The following is a 19,314-nucleotide window of genomic DNA, read 5'->3' as shown; positions in this document are numbered from 1 at the left end:
CTAACTCTTGTTCTACTGTTTAATGTTGCGATTTCTCCTTTTATTTTCACAGATTCCTCAGATAAGCTATGCTTCTACAGCCCCTGACCTGAGTGACAACAGTAGATATGACTTCTTTTCCCGCGTTGTCCCCTCTGATACTTACCAAGCCCAGGCGATGGTAGACATTGTTAAAGCATTCAAGTGGAATTATGTTTCAACTTTAGCTTCTGAAGGGAGCTATGGTGAAAGTGGAGTAGAAGCCTTCATCCAGAAATCCAGGGAGAATGGTATGTAAATTCATATCCTTATAAAGATGCGGTATATGGATAATAGAACATCTTGACATAGATTAATGGAATTATCTTTAAATGCCAGACTTGGAAGTCACAGAATGTCATTACAAAGCTTCAGGATAATGTATCTACAGACACTGTGTTGAAAGTATTAATTGAATGAATAATTGGTTCCCATTAGATATATTGAATAAAAATGATAATGTATGAAGGAGACAAGGAAGTTATTGTTATAAATTGGGTTGCTCAGAAGAATCTTTGGAAGTCTTATATTTCTTGAAATGCAACCAAATTGCTGTCTTAAGGTATTTAAAATGGTGATAATCAACAGATCATCTAGCAATTAGGTATATATTCTGTTTCCTGTCATAATTCAGCTGGACATTGTCTATTAAAAATTCTCCTTTATGGGTACATGCTGACTTTTAAAAACATTTTATTGCTATGCGAACAGAAAAGTGATTATATTAAAACGATCATAATAACGATCATAATACTTTATTTGGCTTTCTCTCCTCCCCAACCGATGGCTGAGGCAATTTAAAATCATCCTCAATTGTTCCAAATTTACAACAATGTTTCTCTCTTCACTGGTGTGCATTACTGATTATGCAGTTGATGAGATGGTTCTGGCCAGATACTATTGGTTACTTCAGGTTGGTGTGAACATATCCCTTCCCTTCTACTTACTGGGCACTGCCCTCCTTAGCCAGTTTGACTTGGGTTGAAGAGACAGTGAACATTTGGATTTTTTAAAGGCATCTTATTCTGTAAAACCTGACTGGTGCCTTTCAGGCCTTATGCAGGTTCTTTATAAATCTAGATTTGTTGTTCTTCTGAAAGCATAATAAACCTGCTCTACCCTATGACCTCCTCTGCACATGTAAAAATTCCAACCATGTTATTTTGGGGCATGTGTGCCGGAAAACCAAATCCCACCAAGACTGGCAGAGTAAGCTACTGCATATAAACAAGGAGCAAACTCCATACTTTCTAGTACTGAAGATGTTACCTAATTGGATTATGAAACGTCTGCAAGCAAACAACCAAGTTCAGAGAACACCAAGGACTCCATAGTTGCCATCCTGAGCTGTGTATATTCTCTTCTAGTGTACAACTTTTTCCACTTTATTCTTGTAAGGTGTCATTTTTAATTCCATATTCAAAACAACCTCAGTATCAATCTTGTTCTCTTTCTATCATAGCTTTTAAATCAATTTTTAACAATGGCAAATAATTTTAAAAGTAATTTCTGAGTGCATTGTTCCCAAATATCCTTGAATTCTTCCAAAGTTAGAATACTTTGCTCCATTCTATATTAGTTAAATACTAATTATAATCTTTCATTCTTTTTGGTTCCCTCTAGTGTCCAACTTTCAAAGTTCCCTATTATCATTTCCCCCCTAATCAAAAACATTTTCCCACAGGAAGGGTAGTTACACTTAGTTTCAATATCTTCATTTTTTTAAATAGAATTTAAACAACCCACAGGAAGGGTTCTTGTAATTAATTTCAAAATCTTATTACAAATCCATATGGACTTTTAATCCATTTATAACTTTATAACTTTCCAAAATCATTGAGTGGGCAATCTTGGGTCTTCTCCTTGTTTTGCAGAGGAATTCCAAGGAGCTGATTTTTTTGATGGATCTACCAAAATAGTTGATTCTATTCTCTATGGTGCTATCTTCAGTCCACTTGTTTGATCAAGGTTAAAATCTATGCGTCGTGGTTTCTGTTAGCTCTTAGTGGATTTTTCTTGATCAGGATTGGATGATAGGCTTTAAAGTTTTGTTCATAAATAAGAGATAAGATATGAGAAGAAGCGATCTTTTGTTGTATTTTTAGAGAAAGTGATAAGCTATTGTCTTAAAAGTAAAGAAATATAAAACTGGTTTATTTGATTAAGGTTAAAATATATATGATGTTCCTGTTAACTTTTAATGGGCATTTGCTGACTACGACTGAATGATAAGGCTTTAAAATTTGTTTATAGATAAAATATGGCAGGAAAGGATTTTTTGTTGTAGTATCAGAGAAGGTGATAAATTATTGAAATTATATTTGTCTTGATGAAGGGAGAAATCATTTCTTTATATATCTTTTTTCTTTATTATTCCTTTTATTTTACCCTTTTTCTCTGCATTTTTTCTTTTTTATATTTTTATTAGTTTGCATTCATCTTTAATCTAATCTTTTTATCTTTGTATATGTAAATTTGAATAAATTTATTATAAAAACATAGCCTGCGTAAGACAGAATTGTTATCCTATTTTTATTATCTCTATTCTTGAGTCTTTAAGAGCTGCCTAAGGGCATGCATATTAGCAGGTAAAATTACTTTATTACAGTATTTCTTTGCCAGAAACAGCTTAGTCTACTAAATTTCTGTAGGTCAGGTTGCCACTTAAAGCATCAGAATAGAGCTGATACAAAAGATGGCAATTCAGCTATGGATACAGATCTTGGGAGAATCTGCAGAATTGCTTTTCAGATTCCAGAGATTCATTGACAAATGGGATTGGTTCTTTAAAAGGTTTTGTTGATAGATATTTGTGCGTGTAGTTTGCTCCTCTCTCTCCATCTGCTATATTAATCAGAAGAGGTATATTTTCCAACTTTGTACAAAAGCTTCTGTGTTTATATGTTTATACAGCACATCAAGCTTCTTGTAATTGCTTATTTTTAAGGACCACATAGTGTCCAAATGTTAGACATTGACAATACCCTGCAGATATAATCCTGCTATAAATCTTGCCTAAGCTCTTTTAATTGCACAGTCTAGGCAACTATTTGCAAAAGACTAGCAGTTTGCAGGGCACTGCAGAGAGACAGAGAATTATGCTAGAATTTGTCCCAGATACTTGTAATATCAGTGGGCAAGTATCCCAAGATCAGGGGCTGAAACACAATCCATTGGCCACCACTAAAACAGAGATAATATTATCGAAAAGTACAATGTCTAATTTTTATGCCATTTTTTTCCTGGGGTTTAGGGACAATCTAATCATTCTCATTTTCCATTGTTAAAAAAATAATAATAATCTCCAACTGACTATTTTGAGGAAATGAAAAGGTAGCAATGCATTGACATCCACAATAAGGCACAATGATGCAAAATGTTCATATATGTGTGGTCATATCACAATGCAAAGCCCAGCTATACATACTTGTTTCCTGACTTCAGATGCAATGATCGTATGTCATGATGAACTGCTGTCCTACCAAAGTCTACATGGAAATGAGAGTGCCTCCAAGTAGCTTTAACTTCTACTTTCATTTTTGTATTTGGAAAAATCATTTTGTTGTCATTATCTATAAATGCGAAGAGCCTCAAATAGGATTCGGGATGGGGGCATTACAACCCCTCACATCAAATCTGCTATCAAAATAATTAGTCTTTCTTAGGGAGGCATGAACGTAGAAACCAGTGAGTGTGTAAATTCCACTTTGAACTTGATAGAATGTTAAGTTTATAAGAATCAGCTACTTTGCCTCAGTAATAAATATAAGAAAAGCATAAAATGTAACAGGCATGGACTTCACCCCCTTTAGGAAGTACAGGTATCCTGAAGACATGATCAGGTCATGGTTACATGTGTATGTATGTGTATATGTATATTTCTCTCCTCTTTCATTTATTCCTTTGGCCAATGGATAAATATTTATGGTGATGCTTAAATTAGCTACTTTCCTAACTTAGGAACCTGTAACTGGGAACTTATAGTTAAAAATCTTTTTTGAAGTGGTATAGAACTGCATGTTCTTTATTTGATTTTCTTTTGCCCTTCCTTCCTTCCTTCCTTCCTTCCTTCCTTCCTTCCTTCCTTCCTTCCTTCCTTCCTCCCCTCCCCCCCCTCCCTCCCCTCCCTCCCTCCCCTCCCCTCCCCTTCCCTTCCCTTCCCTTTCCTTTCTTCACATTTATGAACTGCCCATATATGTCAAAGAGGGACTCTGGGTAGTATACAAGAAAGCATTGAAATATAAAACAGTTATAAACATTAAAATGCTAAGTGGTAAGATTTTAGCCCTAACCCTAATGGACAGCTGACTTCTAATGAAATTCATCCATTCCTGCTGTACACACTGTATAAATTCTTACAATACTCTACACTTCAAGAATCTTACACAGGCTTTTTTAAAATATACCGCGGGAATGCACAACTGCTATTAATTTCAGGACAATATACATATAAATGGCATAGCAAGGGTGGAATCCCATAACTTATGTTTGTGAAGGTTTGAGGAGTAAAATGGGTGCCTTAAACTGCAAACCATAAGATACCCTATTCTCGAAGTCCTCAGCAAACTCTAAAATAAGAAAATATCCCGCCCACCCCCCCAAAAGACAAAAAAATAAGGCCAAAATTAGGTCTTATCCAGTGGGAGAAAAGATGCTAACAAGCCATGCTTTATACATTCCCATTATATTCCACTTTTCCATCCAATCAATGACGTAGCATGATAAAAGAAATCTGAGAAGAGTTCCAACTTAGTGAGAATCCTTACAGCTCCAGTAGATGGCACTTCAGTCTTTGTTGTTTAAATCATATAGTTTGTTTTGTGGGATGAACAAAACTTGTTTTGAGGCATTTCAAACTGCCTTAGTTGTATCATGTCTTAAGAGCATTTCTGCACTAGGGGTTGATAGTGTCATCCAGCCGTCTCTGTGACAATATACAACACAAATTAAGACAGATTTCACATTGCCACAGTGATGGCTGGGTGGTATGATAAACTCACAGCTTGGTAAAGTTATAAGAATGGGCTATGCTTCAGTGAGTATCCTAAATATATATTTGCTGAAATATAGAACTACCATCTGTTAATAGACAGAAGCTCTGAGACTTCAATAGCTACCTGTGATGGGGGGAAAAATCAACAGTTGGAGTGTCTCCCATTCTTGTATCTTCCTGGCAGTAAAAGTTTCAGCTGTAGACTTGCGCCTGCTCTATAGATGTTTGACAAACAAAATCTTAGTACATAAAAGAAGATCAATACTAGGTGATTCAGCCATTCAGCTTCCCATACCATATCTCAGCAGTCTCTTAATGCATTCTTCTCATCCATGATGTATCAGGTAAACAAAGTCCTCCTTTCCACAGCAGACAAGGACTGATAAAGATACTAATATAGCAATAACACAAGAATAGTAGCATTGTGTTCTCATCTCACGTCTCTGAATATTTATTGCAATATTTCCACCTTAAAATTTTTAAAGTGCTGTGTATCATCAGATAGCCTTGTGCAGTAGGTCTAGTGCCTTCTCCAGGATATAATATTTTAAAAAAGCATTATTTAAAATCTCATTAAATGTTCAGATTTTAGGAATTTCAGCCATGTCTCCTTGAAATCTGAAGAGATCTTGGATAGGAACAATAAAAACCCATATGAACTTCCATGAGAACCCTGAAATTTCACAAAACCTGGCAAACATATGACATATCAACTCTAGTAATGTGTCTAGAAATGTATTGGGATGTCTATGGGCATTGAGGAGGCATTAAAGATGTTGTGTCTACAGTTTCTACAAGCAACCATGCTTTGTGTACCACTGAAACTCAATTTTGCTATGCAGTTGCCTCAAAGATGAAGGAGATCAATGAATGAAGGGATCACACATCTTTGAATCCAGCCATTCATAAGCCTTGCATCATTATTGTTTATAGTCACAGCAACGTACAAATACATACAATTGTGGGTTATTGAATAAATAAAGACTAAACAAACCAACAACCCTATTGCTCAGTCAGGGATGCAGAAAGCACAATTTGGAGGTCCCAGGTAACTTGACAGATTTTTGAGATCCCAAAACTAGTGATGATAAGCCCCAGTTTTAATCATTTAAAAATGTTAAATAATTGAGAGAGAGGGTGGTATTAAGATTAACACCCAAATCTTTAAATTATATTGAGATTTGAGGAACCCATATCATTCTTTAAAATCCTGAAATCTTTTCCATAGTCGGTCATGGCTCCAATTAGTTTTAGTGCATGCTAAAGAAAACATGCTATTTCCCTTAAGTTGATGGAAACAGCAGATTCCTAAGCAATGCATCTTGAAGTGATTAATGCCCAGAGATTGACTGCTTGATGCCAAACAGGGCAGTTAGAATTGATTTACAAATACAAAATGTGGGGCTTTAACAGCAATAGCAACAGCATTTAGGCTTATATACCACCCCATAGCACTTTAAAGCACTTTCTGGGAAGTTCACAATGTAAACATTTTTTGCATATTGCCCCCAGCAATCTGGGTCCTCATTTTACTGATATGAGTCAACCATGAGCCACATCAGGATTGAACTTCAGGCTGTTGGCAGAATTTGCCTGCAATACTGTACTTTAACCACTGTGCCACCAGGACTCAATGACGCTGCTATGACTACCATCTTGATTTTTATGAACCTCTTCTGTGAATGCCACCAATCCGTATTATGCTAGTCAGCTTGCCACTGGCCAGGCATGATGTATTTATTAGTTTGTCAAACATGTAGAAGATAGCAGGTGTAAATATAAACATGGATATGAATGAAAGAAATGAATACAAATAAATGAGACAGTAGGACAGGGATGGTAGGCACGCTGGTGCACTTATGCACCCCCCCTTTATGGACCTCTTAGGAATGGGGTGAGCTCCACAGTAGACAGTTTAAGGTTGAAGCTGTGAGAGTTAGAGGATGTAACAACGGACTCAGGTAGAGCATTCCAGGTGTTGACCACTCTGTTGCTGAAGTCGTATTTTCTGCAATCGAGTTGGAGCGGTTTATCTTGAATTTGTATCGATTGTTTGCCTGTGTATTATTGTGGTTGAAGCTGAAGAAGTCATTGACAGGTAAGACATTGTAGCAGACAATTTTGTGTACTGTGCTTAGATCATACCGCAGGTGGTGCAGTTCCAGATTGTCCAAGCCCAAAATTTCATGTCTGGTGGCATAGGGAATACTTCTTGTGAAATATCTCTGAACCTGCTCAATCATATTAATGTCCGATATACAGTGTGGATTCCAGGCAGATGAGCTATATTCGAGAATTGGTCTGGCAAAGGTTTTGTATGCCCTAGTTAGCAATACAATGTTACTGGAGAAGAAGGTTCACAGAATTACGTTAACCACTCGTAATGCCTTTTTGGCAATGCTATTACAATGGGCTCTGGGGCTTAGATTATTTGAGATGAGTACTCCTAGGTCCTTGACAGAGTGAGTGTCATCTACGAGATCATTTCCGTTCAACTTGTATTTGGATCTTCTGATTTTTATTGCCAATGTGTAGGACAGAGCATTTATTAGTCAAGATTTGGAGTTGTCAATTCTGCGACCATTCAGACACATGGTCAAGGTTGCTTTGTAGGGTAGTGGCATTGTCAGTGGTGTTGAATAATTTTACGTCATCAGCGAAGAGGACACAGCTGCTTTTAATATGATCACATATAATCTCATGCATCTGGAAGGTTGGAAACAGTGGGGAAAAAAACAACTGAAGTCTTTCCTTTTCTTTCATTAGGTTGGTATGTGAGATGTATACAAATACTATCAGATTTAAATGAGTTACAATGTTTTCTCTATTATACAGCTCAGAAAATGTAGTGGGCTTGTCCCTGAGGGAGGTACTTTAACTTGTCGAAGACTTGAAATTCTGTGGTCAGCAGAAAATGGCAGGGATTTGTCAAGAAGAGGAAAGCATTTTGCTGACTCTTGATACAGGATGCTTAAAAGGGATTACCATTCTGCAAAGCGGCATCAGCATTGACTCACCAACATTCCCTCTCTCCCTTTTTATTTTTCTAAAAGTTTAAAAACAAGAGTAAAAATTAATACACATTCATAGAACATAAAAGGGTTGGAAGGTGCCTTGGAGATTTTCTAGTTCAACCCTCTGCTCTAGCAGGGCATCTTATACCTTTCCAGACTGGTTGCCCAATCTCTTTTTCATAAACTGGCAATAAAAATTCATTTTATCAACTTTAAAGTTGAAATATCAACTTTAAGAAAATATTAACTTTTTGTTCTTTACAGTTCATCTGAGATTGATCTGGTCTGCTCACTCTTGTTTGCAATTAATTGGATGCTTTCAAAATGATTCAAACTGATTTCAGAACGATTCAAAATTAATACAAACTAGAACAGAGTAGGAAGAAAAAGGAAGAAATAAAAGAGAAAGTTAAATTGCAGAAAGAAAAAAGGTAGAACAAAAACAGAAAAGAAAAAAAAGATATCTAAAGATATAAAGAAGTGGCTTCTGACCCCTTTCTCTAAAGTTATATCATGACTCTCTTCTATCTATAATCGAGCCTATCTAATCATCCAAACCATAGATCATAAGTTCATTTTTTTTTGTTTTACACATAAAGTCCATAAGGGGTTTCCAGTCAGCAACACACATAGATATTGCCTTTTCTATAATCAAACAGGTCAATATTTTTCAGCAGTTCTATCATCTTCACCAACCTTCTTCTTTAGAGCAGGGTCTCCAATCTTGGCAACTTTAAGACTTGTGGGCTTCAACTCCCAGAGTTCCTCAGCCAGCTCATCCACAAGTCTTAAACTTGCCAAGGTTGGAGACCCCTGCTTTAGAGGACACAATGGAGAACTTTACAACCATGTCACTGGTTCTACAGGAGTCTCTATAGGACAACCTAGCTCTTAACCTCCATTTTTCAAGTCATATTTACATTGTCTCAAATAGAAATGCTGGACATCTCGAGACAACATAGACAATCACATTTACATTAATGGAGAAATGCTGATCGTAGAAATACTCACATAATCATCCTAACTGCAGCATGTTCTGCAAGAACTTAAAAGGAAATCACATGCATCTCATCATAGCTGCTCAGCCTCATAGCTCCTCTTTGCAGAATTGTTCTGGTATTTCTCATGGTAAAGCCTGTTCCTGCCAACTTTACCCCTCAGGATATATAGCAAGAAACAATAGGCTGAGAATGGTAAGAGCTTTCTGCTTTATCCAAGCTGGCTCTTTTCCCCTTTGGTTCTCTACTGCCTAAACCATGAAGAGAGGGGAAGAGGGGACTAAAGAGTGTTTTCTGAAGCAGAAAAAGTCCTGTGGAGCACAGACTGCTGTCTATTACTAATTTAACTGTATCTGAATGGCACATTAAGTTCTGGTGAGATCTGTGGGACACTGGGCTATTTAGTTCTAGTCCAACTGCGTTATGGCCTTATAAATGGATAAAGGGAATAAAAACTTTGAAGTGGCGAGTTTCTAATCATAGTGCTATAAATAGGAACTGTCTTAATTCTAGGTTTCTCTGCTATGGGAGCTTGGAGAACTGCTTGCTTTTTATTTATACAGAGAAACCAATTTAGCAGTTTTGGCTCTTTAGTGTTGGGGCTGACAAGCTTTATCTCCTTTAGTACTACAGTTCATGCGCATTTCATGTATGAAATTCCAATAACAAATTTTGAATGAAGTAACAGACAAATATGCCATTATATGTCAGGGAAAGCTATGGAATGAACAGGGAACAGCTTGTTTTTTCAGTGGATTATGTTGACCAATCAATAAAGGATCTCTGTGAGTGTATGTTGGCATGTACCCACATGCAGCACATAATCAATTGTCATCACTGGGCTAATCCCACAGTAAGAACAAAACGTTATCCCAAGATCACCCTAAAAACACCAAGAAGACAAACATCATCCACTAAGGCCCTCGGAAGCAATTTGGTTTTTCATGCTTTTCCAGAAGGCCATTGTTTATTTAGTTGGATTTCTACACTGCTTAGTTCTGACAGTTTATGCAACCAATATAACAGAATTAAAACAAACAAAAACTTATGATCATTGGCAACAGCCAAACAGATGTGCCACATGTGGGGTACAGTAGTATTCATTTGTCCCTAAATACTTTCCTGAACAGCTATGTTTTCATATCTTTTCAGGAGCAAACTAAGGAAGGGATAGGCTAAGAGTGGGTAAAAGAAGGGAATTGGCATGAAAGGGATCTGAATCCCATATGTTTTGAGGCAGTTTAGTATAGTGGCTAAAGCACCAAGATAGAAGTCAGGAGATTATGAGTTCTAGTCCTGTTTTAGGCACAAAGCCAGGTGGGTGACCTTGGCTCTGTCTCAGGGCTAGGAAAAAGGCAGTGGCAAGTCCCCTTCAAAATTTTGCCAAGAAAACTGTAGGAATGTATCCAGGCAGTCACCAGGAGTTGATACTGAATTGAAAGCATCAAAAAGATGAAATTGTTTTGTGGGGATACTTCATCATCAGAAGTATCTGGAAAAATAAATAACAGTACAGTATATTCAACAGGTTTCAGGTTTCATTGAAACACATAAAAAAGACTTATGTAAATAAAATGGATGGCATGTATACAGATCAATAAGATAAATAATAAGCTTATCTCCTTACATAGTCCTGTTTTGTATTTTTGTATATGTGGATTTCTTGTGTGTAGTTCTTATTTCAGATTATATAATGAGTTCACACCTGACACTTGTTGAGTATATTGTAAATATGTTAGCAGGTTATTTCATTTATTTTTTTCAGTCCTCTGATCCTTTTGAAGCATCTTGGTACTCAGATACAATAAATCCTTCTTTCTTCTTTTTTTCATGTAATTTGGTGTGAATGTTTCCTTCTGTTTGTTCCTACAAGAAGGTTGCTGAATGGGGGGTTTTGGATTTTTTTAACAAAGGGATTCTCAACAAGCCCTCTTTCCCTGAGTGGGAACTGTCAACGGGTGGGGATGAGTAATAAACCAGGCAATCTCTAATGTAGGACATAATAACCAGCATCTTGAACTGCAGGCTGCTAACCAGTATTACACTGAGTTATACACTCAGTTGATGCATTCACTTTTTGATTGAAGTGGCATAAAATCAAGTGTAATAAAGTAAAAAAAAAATGCTTGACCAACTAAGTTTCTTAGTGGACCTCAGAGGCTGTGCCATGTACAGTAAAATTTAATAACCCAAGTGTTTAAGTGACTGTGCATAAAGCCTGCTTGCTATTCCAGAAAAGCCAAAATTGGTACACAAGATGAGACAGTGCAAAGGCCCTTCTGGGAACTGCATATGTATACCTATTGGGAATCTTGTGCACAGGTATAATGCCTTTGTGATGACGTGCACAGTCCAGCCAATGGCCCATCACATTTTGTAACAATTGTAGCTTTTGAATGGTCTCCAAAGGCAGCCCCATGAATAGTGCATTGCAGTAGTACAACATAAACTGTTATTGCAAGTTCCTTATCCCAAAGGGACTGCAACTGTTCAGTGGCTGAAAGCTGGGCAAGAGGCCCTCTGGCCATAGCTTCTATTTGCCTACTGTGACTCCAAAAGGACATCCAAGGTATCAACTTACTATCTCAGCAATAATGCTTGAGAGATGACATCACAACTGAGCAAGAACATTGTTTTATAAATAGCAATTCCATTTTGCATGGGTTCAGCTTCAATCTGTTTTGTCTTCATAGCCTCCTGGGGTGGCAATGTGAAACTGAGTATCATCAGCATATTCCCGATATTACATCCTGAACAACAAATGAACTTTCCCACTGGGTTCATGTCAGTATTAAATAATAAAAGGAAGAGAACTGAATGTGAAACACCCCACGTTTCAGATGTGAAATAGCTGTTTTTGAGTGTGAAAAATTCTCAAAACAGCCTCTTTTGCTTTGGAACAGGTTTTATACTTTGCAAATGGGGTATTTCACACTTCAGATGAAATGTTTTGAGTTTCCCATGGTTCAGTTGCAACAATTTGGCACATTCCTACTTTTCAAAATTCTTTTAATTCTTATAGTCTAACAGGGAGACAAAATGAAAATAAATGTAGGCAAACAGCAGTGCTCTGTGCTTGCATCTGGCCCCCTTAATTTCTTACTGAAAGAGAAGAGGGCTTCTGCTTTGTGACATTTCATTATAGCACTGATTATTTAATTAGTAAAATAATTGCTTGAATCTTCCAATACAACACATGTGAAGGATCTTTCTTCTTCTATAATTACTGGTTGAAATTTCCCACTATTAAAGAAGCGGACAGTGTCAATGCCTAACTTCATAGGTGTTGAAGATGCATATTATGATTGATGGTGTTGAATGACAGGTCCAACAGAACACAAGGAGCTTACTACCTCCATTTTAGTCCCAAACAAAGGTTAACCAGTAGGGTGACCAATGGTCTATGTAACATAGATGTTACCTAAAACAGATAGAATGTATGGTTAATGTATGTAAATGCTGTAGCACGAATGGCTTTTTATTCAGATAACGGAACTGCTTTCTGTTTACCCAGAAACATATACACTTAGGTATTAGTTTACCTATTTATTAAATTGCCTTACAGCTAAATTGCTTAGAAAACAACAAACCCAAACCTCAAATAAAAACTGTATAAATCAAATTAAGAACACATACAATAAATGAAAACCTAGCCATAACATAAATCAGCAGTGGCTAAAAAATAATTAGTATTACATTTAAACATGTCTCATTATACTTAAAGCACAATATACCAACATAAATTGAAGATAATTAAAAGGCCTAATGAAATGAAGAGTGTAACAATCTTTTGTTGTGGCCCACAACAAAGTAGGTGAACTTCACTGGGGAGAGTGTATTCTTTAATGAGGGGAGGGCAGCTGTTACTGCTAAGAAAAATCTTCTGAATAATTTGTTTTCTTCCTTTAGCAGGTGGGGCAACTTCAAACAGGGCCTGTCATGATTTTCTTAGAGCTTAAGTATAGGAAAAAGGTATAAGAAATTACAGCTAGACATGCTCTTTGGATATACTTTTATCAGTATGTGTAAATGAAAAATAAGTGAGAGATTGGACAGAATTGGTATTAAGGTGTTTTTGATAGGTATGAGTGCTACAGGTATATGTTTTACTAATGACTTAGCAGCCATCCTTTCTATGCCATCTGCAAATGCTACCTAGTAGTCCCACCTGTGTAGTAGTGATAATGTGAATTGTCTGTCAAAGAGTTGGGAATAAGGGAAAAGCAGCCTCTTTTTGCTGTCAATTTGAGATATATGCAATGCAGATTTGCAATCTGAAGTAACAGCTTTCGTGAAGAAGGGAGTGTTGCTGGGAATCCTGCTCTTTTGGGATTGAACAAAGACATGCAACATTGCAGCAATAGCTTCAAGGATATCTCCCCCCAAACAGAACAGAAAGTGAGAAGACTATTGAATTTGTATTACTGGAATCATTTCTCCAATCCTCTGATGGTGATTTTCTGATGTTGTTTCTGGCTAGAAGAGTTATTTGACTTTGCCTTAAAGGCTGTGGCCATAAAGAGATTTGATTTTGTCTGAAAGAAAACGAGTAAGAGTTTTCATTTTGTCCAGGAGGCAAAAGCCCATTTGGAGACCTGCCATCTCATGTTGTTGAATGGGAGCAACAATTTCTCATACCACCTACAGATGGTGCTAATAGTACTGGCCTTCTCCATTGCTCCTTCTGTTAAACAATGGTATAAAGGATATAAGAGGACCCAGGCAATTCCCTGCCCAAACCAACCTGCACTACATGGAAAATTTTTTCTGTCCGAATTTGCCTGAAGCATCATAAAATTAAACTCTACAAAATCAAATCCACCTGCATTTCCTTATTTTTTTAAAAATCTTATGTCTGGGTGACTCATCTTCATTAAAAAAATTTTTTGGCCCTAAGATACTGAAGCAGAGTAAAAATTAAAAATTAGATCACTTGGAAATTGGATTTTGATGGCAACATTTGATCTCAGAATTCAACTTATGAAGTTTAGGACTGAACATTGAAACTTGCCTGCTTGCTGAAATAATTATATTTCATTTCTATACTGTCTTTCCTAAATGCGTCAATTGGTTTGCATTTGAATATCAAAATTGGGGTTGAAACCTCCAATTTTTTTCAATATGGTTGGATTGCAGTTACTAATAATTCCTGTCAGCATAGCCAATGGTCAGATATAGTCAGTGGTGGGATTCAGCCAGTTTGCACCACTTTGGGAGAACCGGTTGTTAACTTTCTGAGCAGTTTGGCAAACTGGTTGTTGGAAGAAATCAGAATGTTCAGAATGTTAAATTTACACAGTCGCAAAACCTGAGAGAAAATTTTTATAAAATGTTTTATAGATGGCATTTAGATCCCAAAAAGTTGTCATGTATGTACCCTAATGTTCAGCCAAAATGTTGGAGATGTGAATGTTTAGATGCCACGTATTATCATGTTTGGTGGACCTGTAGGAAAGTTAAGGCTTTTTGGATAAAAATTTGGTGGGTCATGCAGAATGTTTTGAGGAAAAAAATTCAATTTTCTCCACAGTTGTTTTTATTGGGTATAGTTAAGGGTTTTACACGGGGCGAGATAAAACTGATATTGTATATGATAACAGCAGCAAGATTGTTGATAGGTAAATATTGGAAGAATGAAGCTTTACCCACTATCGAGGAATGGATTTTGAAGATGGCTAGTTTTGCTGAGATGGCGAAGATTTCAGCATATTTAAAAGACTGTTCACAAGAGACTTATGAATGGGAATGGAAAAGGTGGATAGAATATGTTCAGAACAAATACCAAACTAGAAAGTATCAAATAGCTTTTATTTGAAAATAATGTATTAGAAATATTTTAATGTATTAGAAATATTTTAATGTAAAGAGATAAAGAGGAAAAATTATACAGGGGGAGGGATGGGTTTAAGCTTGTTTACTAGTGTTACTAGTTATGAGTATATAATAGGGAAGTCTGGGGGGGGAGGGTTAGGGAGGGTTAGGGAGGGTTTGGGGAGGGAGGTGGGGGGGTGAAAAAAGGGGTGAAAATCTAACTGTAAAACTTTTGCAATAAAAAAAAAAATTTTGGCCCTAAGATACTGAAGCAGAGTAAAAATTAAAAATTAGATCACTTGGAAATTGGATTTTGATGGCAACATTTGATCTCAGAATTCAACTTATGAAGTTTAGGACTGAACATTGAAACTTGCCTGCTTGCTGAAATAATTATATTTCATTTCTATACTGTCTTTCCTAAATGCGTCAATTGGTTTGCATTTGAATATCAAAATTGGGGTTGAAACCTCCAATTTTTTTCAATATGGTTGGATTGCAGTTACTAATAATTCCTGTCAGCATAGCCAATGGTCAGATATAGTCAGTGGTGGGATTCAGCCAGTTTGCACCACTTTGGGAGAACCGGTTGTTAACTTTCTGAGCAGTTTGGCAAACTGGTTGTTGGAAGAAATCATTAGGGCAGAGAACCGGTTGTTAAATTACTTGAATCCCACCACTGGATATAGTGGGAATTATATTCCAACATTATCTGGCAGACCAGAAATTCCTCTTGTCCTGGCCAAATGAATTTATTCTATCAACACTATTATTATTTATCTCTACACATATATTCACACAAATATACATCTGAATGTGGACTTATATGCATTATGCAAAGGTTTTTTTTATTTTACTTTTATTATTTATATGTCACTCAAGACAGCAAACATACTAACACTCCTTTCTCCTCCTATTTTCCCCACAATAACCACCCTTTCAAGTGGCTTGGGCTGACCCAAAGTCACCCAGTTGGCTTTCATGCATAAAGCAGGACTAGAACTTCTTGGTTTCTAGCTTATTGGTTTCTGGCTTATTTCTAGTTTATTGATTTCATTTTTATTTTTAAATAAAGGCAAACAACTGGTGATCTGCAGTGAGAGTCAGCCAACCCAATAATATGAAATATTTATTGCTATGGCAAATCTTGTTTACAAATCTTATTTGTTTACTACAAATAATTTTATTGCAAACCACCTAGAGAGTTTTGACCATCGAATGGTTTAAAATTTTTAATCAATGAGCATATATGTGCTCAAATACTGCCGTGTGTTAGTTATTGAGTATTGGATACTGCCAATGCAGAATGCTACTTTAATCTAAAAGATTATTAAATTTAACAACTTTATTGCCAAATGTTCACTTCTTTATCTTTAACACCACCAAACACTGCTTGTATTCATGTGTTTGTTGTCAGTTTCAGTAAACTTAATGGTGCTTTATGTCAATTTTCAAATAGGATTCTATAATTCATTTGAAAATTGACATGAAATTTCTGTATTATATTTGCCAACTACTGTCTAGTGCTGTTATCATAAAATCTTTCTGTATCAAATATAGGTGATAAATGCCCTTTATCAAGAATTCATCATAAAAGAATATCAAGACTCAATTGTTTGAAGCATGTTAGTTTTATTTATAGTCTTAGCAGACTCGTACTTTAGAAGATGATCATATTAACTACAAATGCTTCAATATTTACTTTAGCAAACATGCATTGTATTTACATATTGGAGACCTTTGGATTAGATGGGGTTTCCAAAGGCATGGATATGAATATTCAAGGTTATGTGTATGCTAATAATATTTGTCATGTTTACTATGGCAAAGTCTCATATGTCTCCATGGTAAAGATCTAAATCTCTGATGGCGGACCTATGGCATGCGTGCCACAGGTGGCACGTGGAGCCATATTTGTGGGCACGTGAGCATTGCCCTAGCTCAGCTCCAGCGTGCATGCGCATACTGGCCATCTGATTTTCGGGCCTTTCAGGCCCACTAGAAGTCGGGAAATGGGCCGTTTCCAGCCTCCAGGGGGGTGGGGAAGGCCATTTTCACCCTCCTCAGGCTCCTAGAAAGTCTGGGGAGCCTGGGGAGGGTGAAAAATGGGCCTACCTGGCCCACCGTGCCATTGCATGCCAAGAGCGGGGGTGGTGGTCTCACACACACATGCACGGGGGGGGGGGGGGGCGGGATGCATTGAATTATGGGTGTGGGCACGCATGAGAGAGAGACCCCCACCGCACTCCCCCCACTTTTGGCACACAACGGCAAAAAGGTTAGCCCTCACTGATCTAAATCAATTGAGAACAATTTATTTTCCTTTCCCACTTTTTTTTTTTTTTTTACCAAAAGTAGAAGCAGACCAGCAACTTCCTAAAATGTGATGCATTTTAGGTGATTTCCCAGTTGTGTGAAAATGACTTCTTTGGGAACCACTTCCAAATAGAGCAGGGAATAATAAAATGAGCCAATCATTTCAAACTGACAAATATGTCAGTTGTGTAAGGAATTTTTTAATCATTGGGTCATTCAAGGATTACTCAAATTGTTTTTAAATAAATAGCACTGGGAAACCAAGAAAACACCAAAAAGGTACTACTATTTCAGAATTTGCTGCATTTCTCTTCTTTTGGTGCAGCTTTATTTTAGTTTCTCTGCTTTTTCCTCCTCCGTAACACAGCTGTGCCTCTGCACTTTATGCCAGATTCACATTTTGGGAATGTATGTTTATTTTCAGATTATAATGTTTATTACTGTAGTTACCAGTTTGTGTTCAAGCCGTTTTCTGTCTGGTGCACTGTCAACTTGACCTTCAGTTTCAATATTTTCTGAAGTCTCATATTAAATTTTAACATTTTTGGGAGCGTAAAATGCTGCTTTTGAATATGTGGCTAGATTACTGTTTTGATCCACTACAATTACTGTTTTGATCCATTACAAGTGATAACCATTAGGTCAAGCTTATCTAACATTATATGGTAAGAAAAACTATAGCTACTGGATCTGTGCTTGTTAAAGGCATTTGAGCTTGACTGGGAGAAACGTTGTTGACCCCACGTGTAAGATTCTGAATCCTTCGGCCCAGAAGTTAGGTTTGAATGTGCTCTTTGTTTTAAAAAAGAACCATTGCTGTGCCTTTGATCTCAAATGCTTTTCCAGAAATCATTAGGAAATGCTTGTCATAGTGTGAAAATAAATATTATCCTGGATCATCTGTGCCTAACAGGGTGCTGCGAAAAGCTGAGCTACACGGGTCATTCTGTACATTGGCAATTCTACTCGCCATCTAAACAGAGAATAAATAAAATTGTTGAAAGGTAAATGACTTTTTTCATAGGCTGTTGCATGATTCAGGCTTTCTAACCAATCTCTTATTGTTCTGCCAACAAATGCACTCTGGTGAAATATTACATACATGCATGCAGGGGTGAAATACTACTGGTTCGCACCTGTTCTGGCGAACTGATAGTAATAAAAGCTACTGGTTTGTCCGAACCGGTATTTCCGACGATCAGCTGTGTTGCGCAATTTATATTCGCTAGAAAGCAGGAAATCCTGCTTTCTAGCGAATATAAATAATGCGGCACAGTGGTTCCCCCCTCGCTGTTCTACTTTCCTTCTTAATCTTCCTTTATCCGCATGCAGCATGCTTCTGGCATGTACTGCGCATGCGCAAGCAGCGTGCATTTGGCATGCATTGTGCATGCGTGGGCAGCGAACTAGTGGCAAACCGCAGAGTATTTCACCACCACATGCATACATACATACACACATACATACATACATACAATGTGTGACACATGTTTCACAGTGCTTCAACTAATATTTCCAACCGAATGCAGGGCTCCTTAGGCATCTGTCTAGATCAATTTCATATTGTCATTTTTCTCCATCTCTTCAATCCTGACTTTTATTGCTCCTCACTGCATTTTAAAGGGTTGATATGTATTTTTACTGTATTTGTTCATTACTATGTGACATTTGTATCAGCCCATTTCTTTTTTCATCTGGGTTCATTATACTGTTCTTGATTCATTGAAACTTAATCACAAGATAACTAACTAAACTGGTAGAATTCTAACAAAAATATTATGTTGGGTATTTAAATATTTGATATACGGATTGCTTGTTTTTTTTTTTAAAAAATAAAAAATAAAATTTTCTGCGTAACATAAAAATGCTGGAAGGTAAAGTGAGCAATTCTATCTAGAAAACCTAGTAACATTTTCTCCACAAATGAAGAACATGATGTAGTTGTTGATTCTCAGCTTCATGTTTTCCAACTATCCAACTGGCGTCAGAGACAATAGGAAACATAGTCCAGCAGTGATGAAAGAAAATAAAACTGAATTGAGAAAAGAAGACTCAGAACTTAGATGTTCTTAATTATTGAACTGTGGTGGCACAGTGGTTAGAATGCAGTATTGCAGAGTAATTCTGCTTGCAGTTCAACGCTGACTGGCTCAAAGTTGACTCA

General features: G+C 36.8%; 1 protein-coding gene across 1 annotated transcript in view; it reads left to right on the top strand.

Moving 5' to 3' along the window:
- The window catches only part of GRM4 (glutamate metabotropic receptor 4), a 294,677-nt gene that overhangs the window by 88,152 nt on the left and 187,211 nt on the right, over nucleotides 1–19,314 (top strand). The window contains exon 2 of the mRNA XM_070939707.1: nucleotides 53–269. Within this exon, the coding sequence (XP_070795808.1) occupies nucleotides 53–269 (217 nt within the window). The remainder of the gene's footprint in view (nucleotides 1–52; nucleotides 270–19,314) is intronic.

The sequence above is a fragment of the Pituophis catenifer genome, unplaced genomic scaffold (assembly GCF_029215685.1).
Source record: "Pituophis catenifer annectens isolate HBS135680 unplaced genomic scaffold, rPitCat1.0.hap2 SCAF_3, whole genome shotgun sequence".
Classification (NCBI taxonomy): Eukaryota; Metazoa; Chordata; class Lepidosauria; order Squamata; family Colubridae; genus Pituophis; species Pituophis catenifer.
This window is presented reverse-complemented; position numbering and strand designations above follow the sequence as displayed.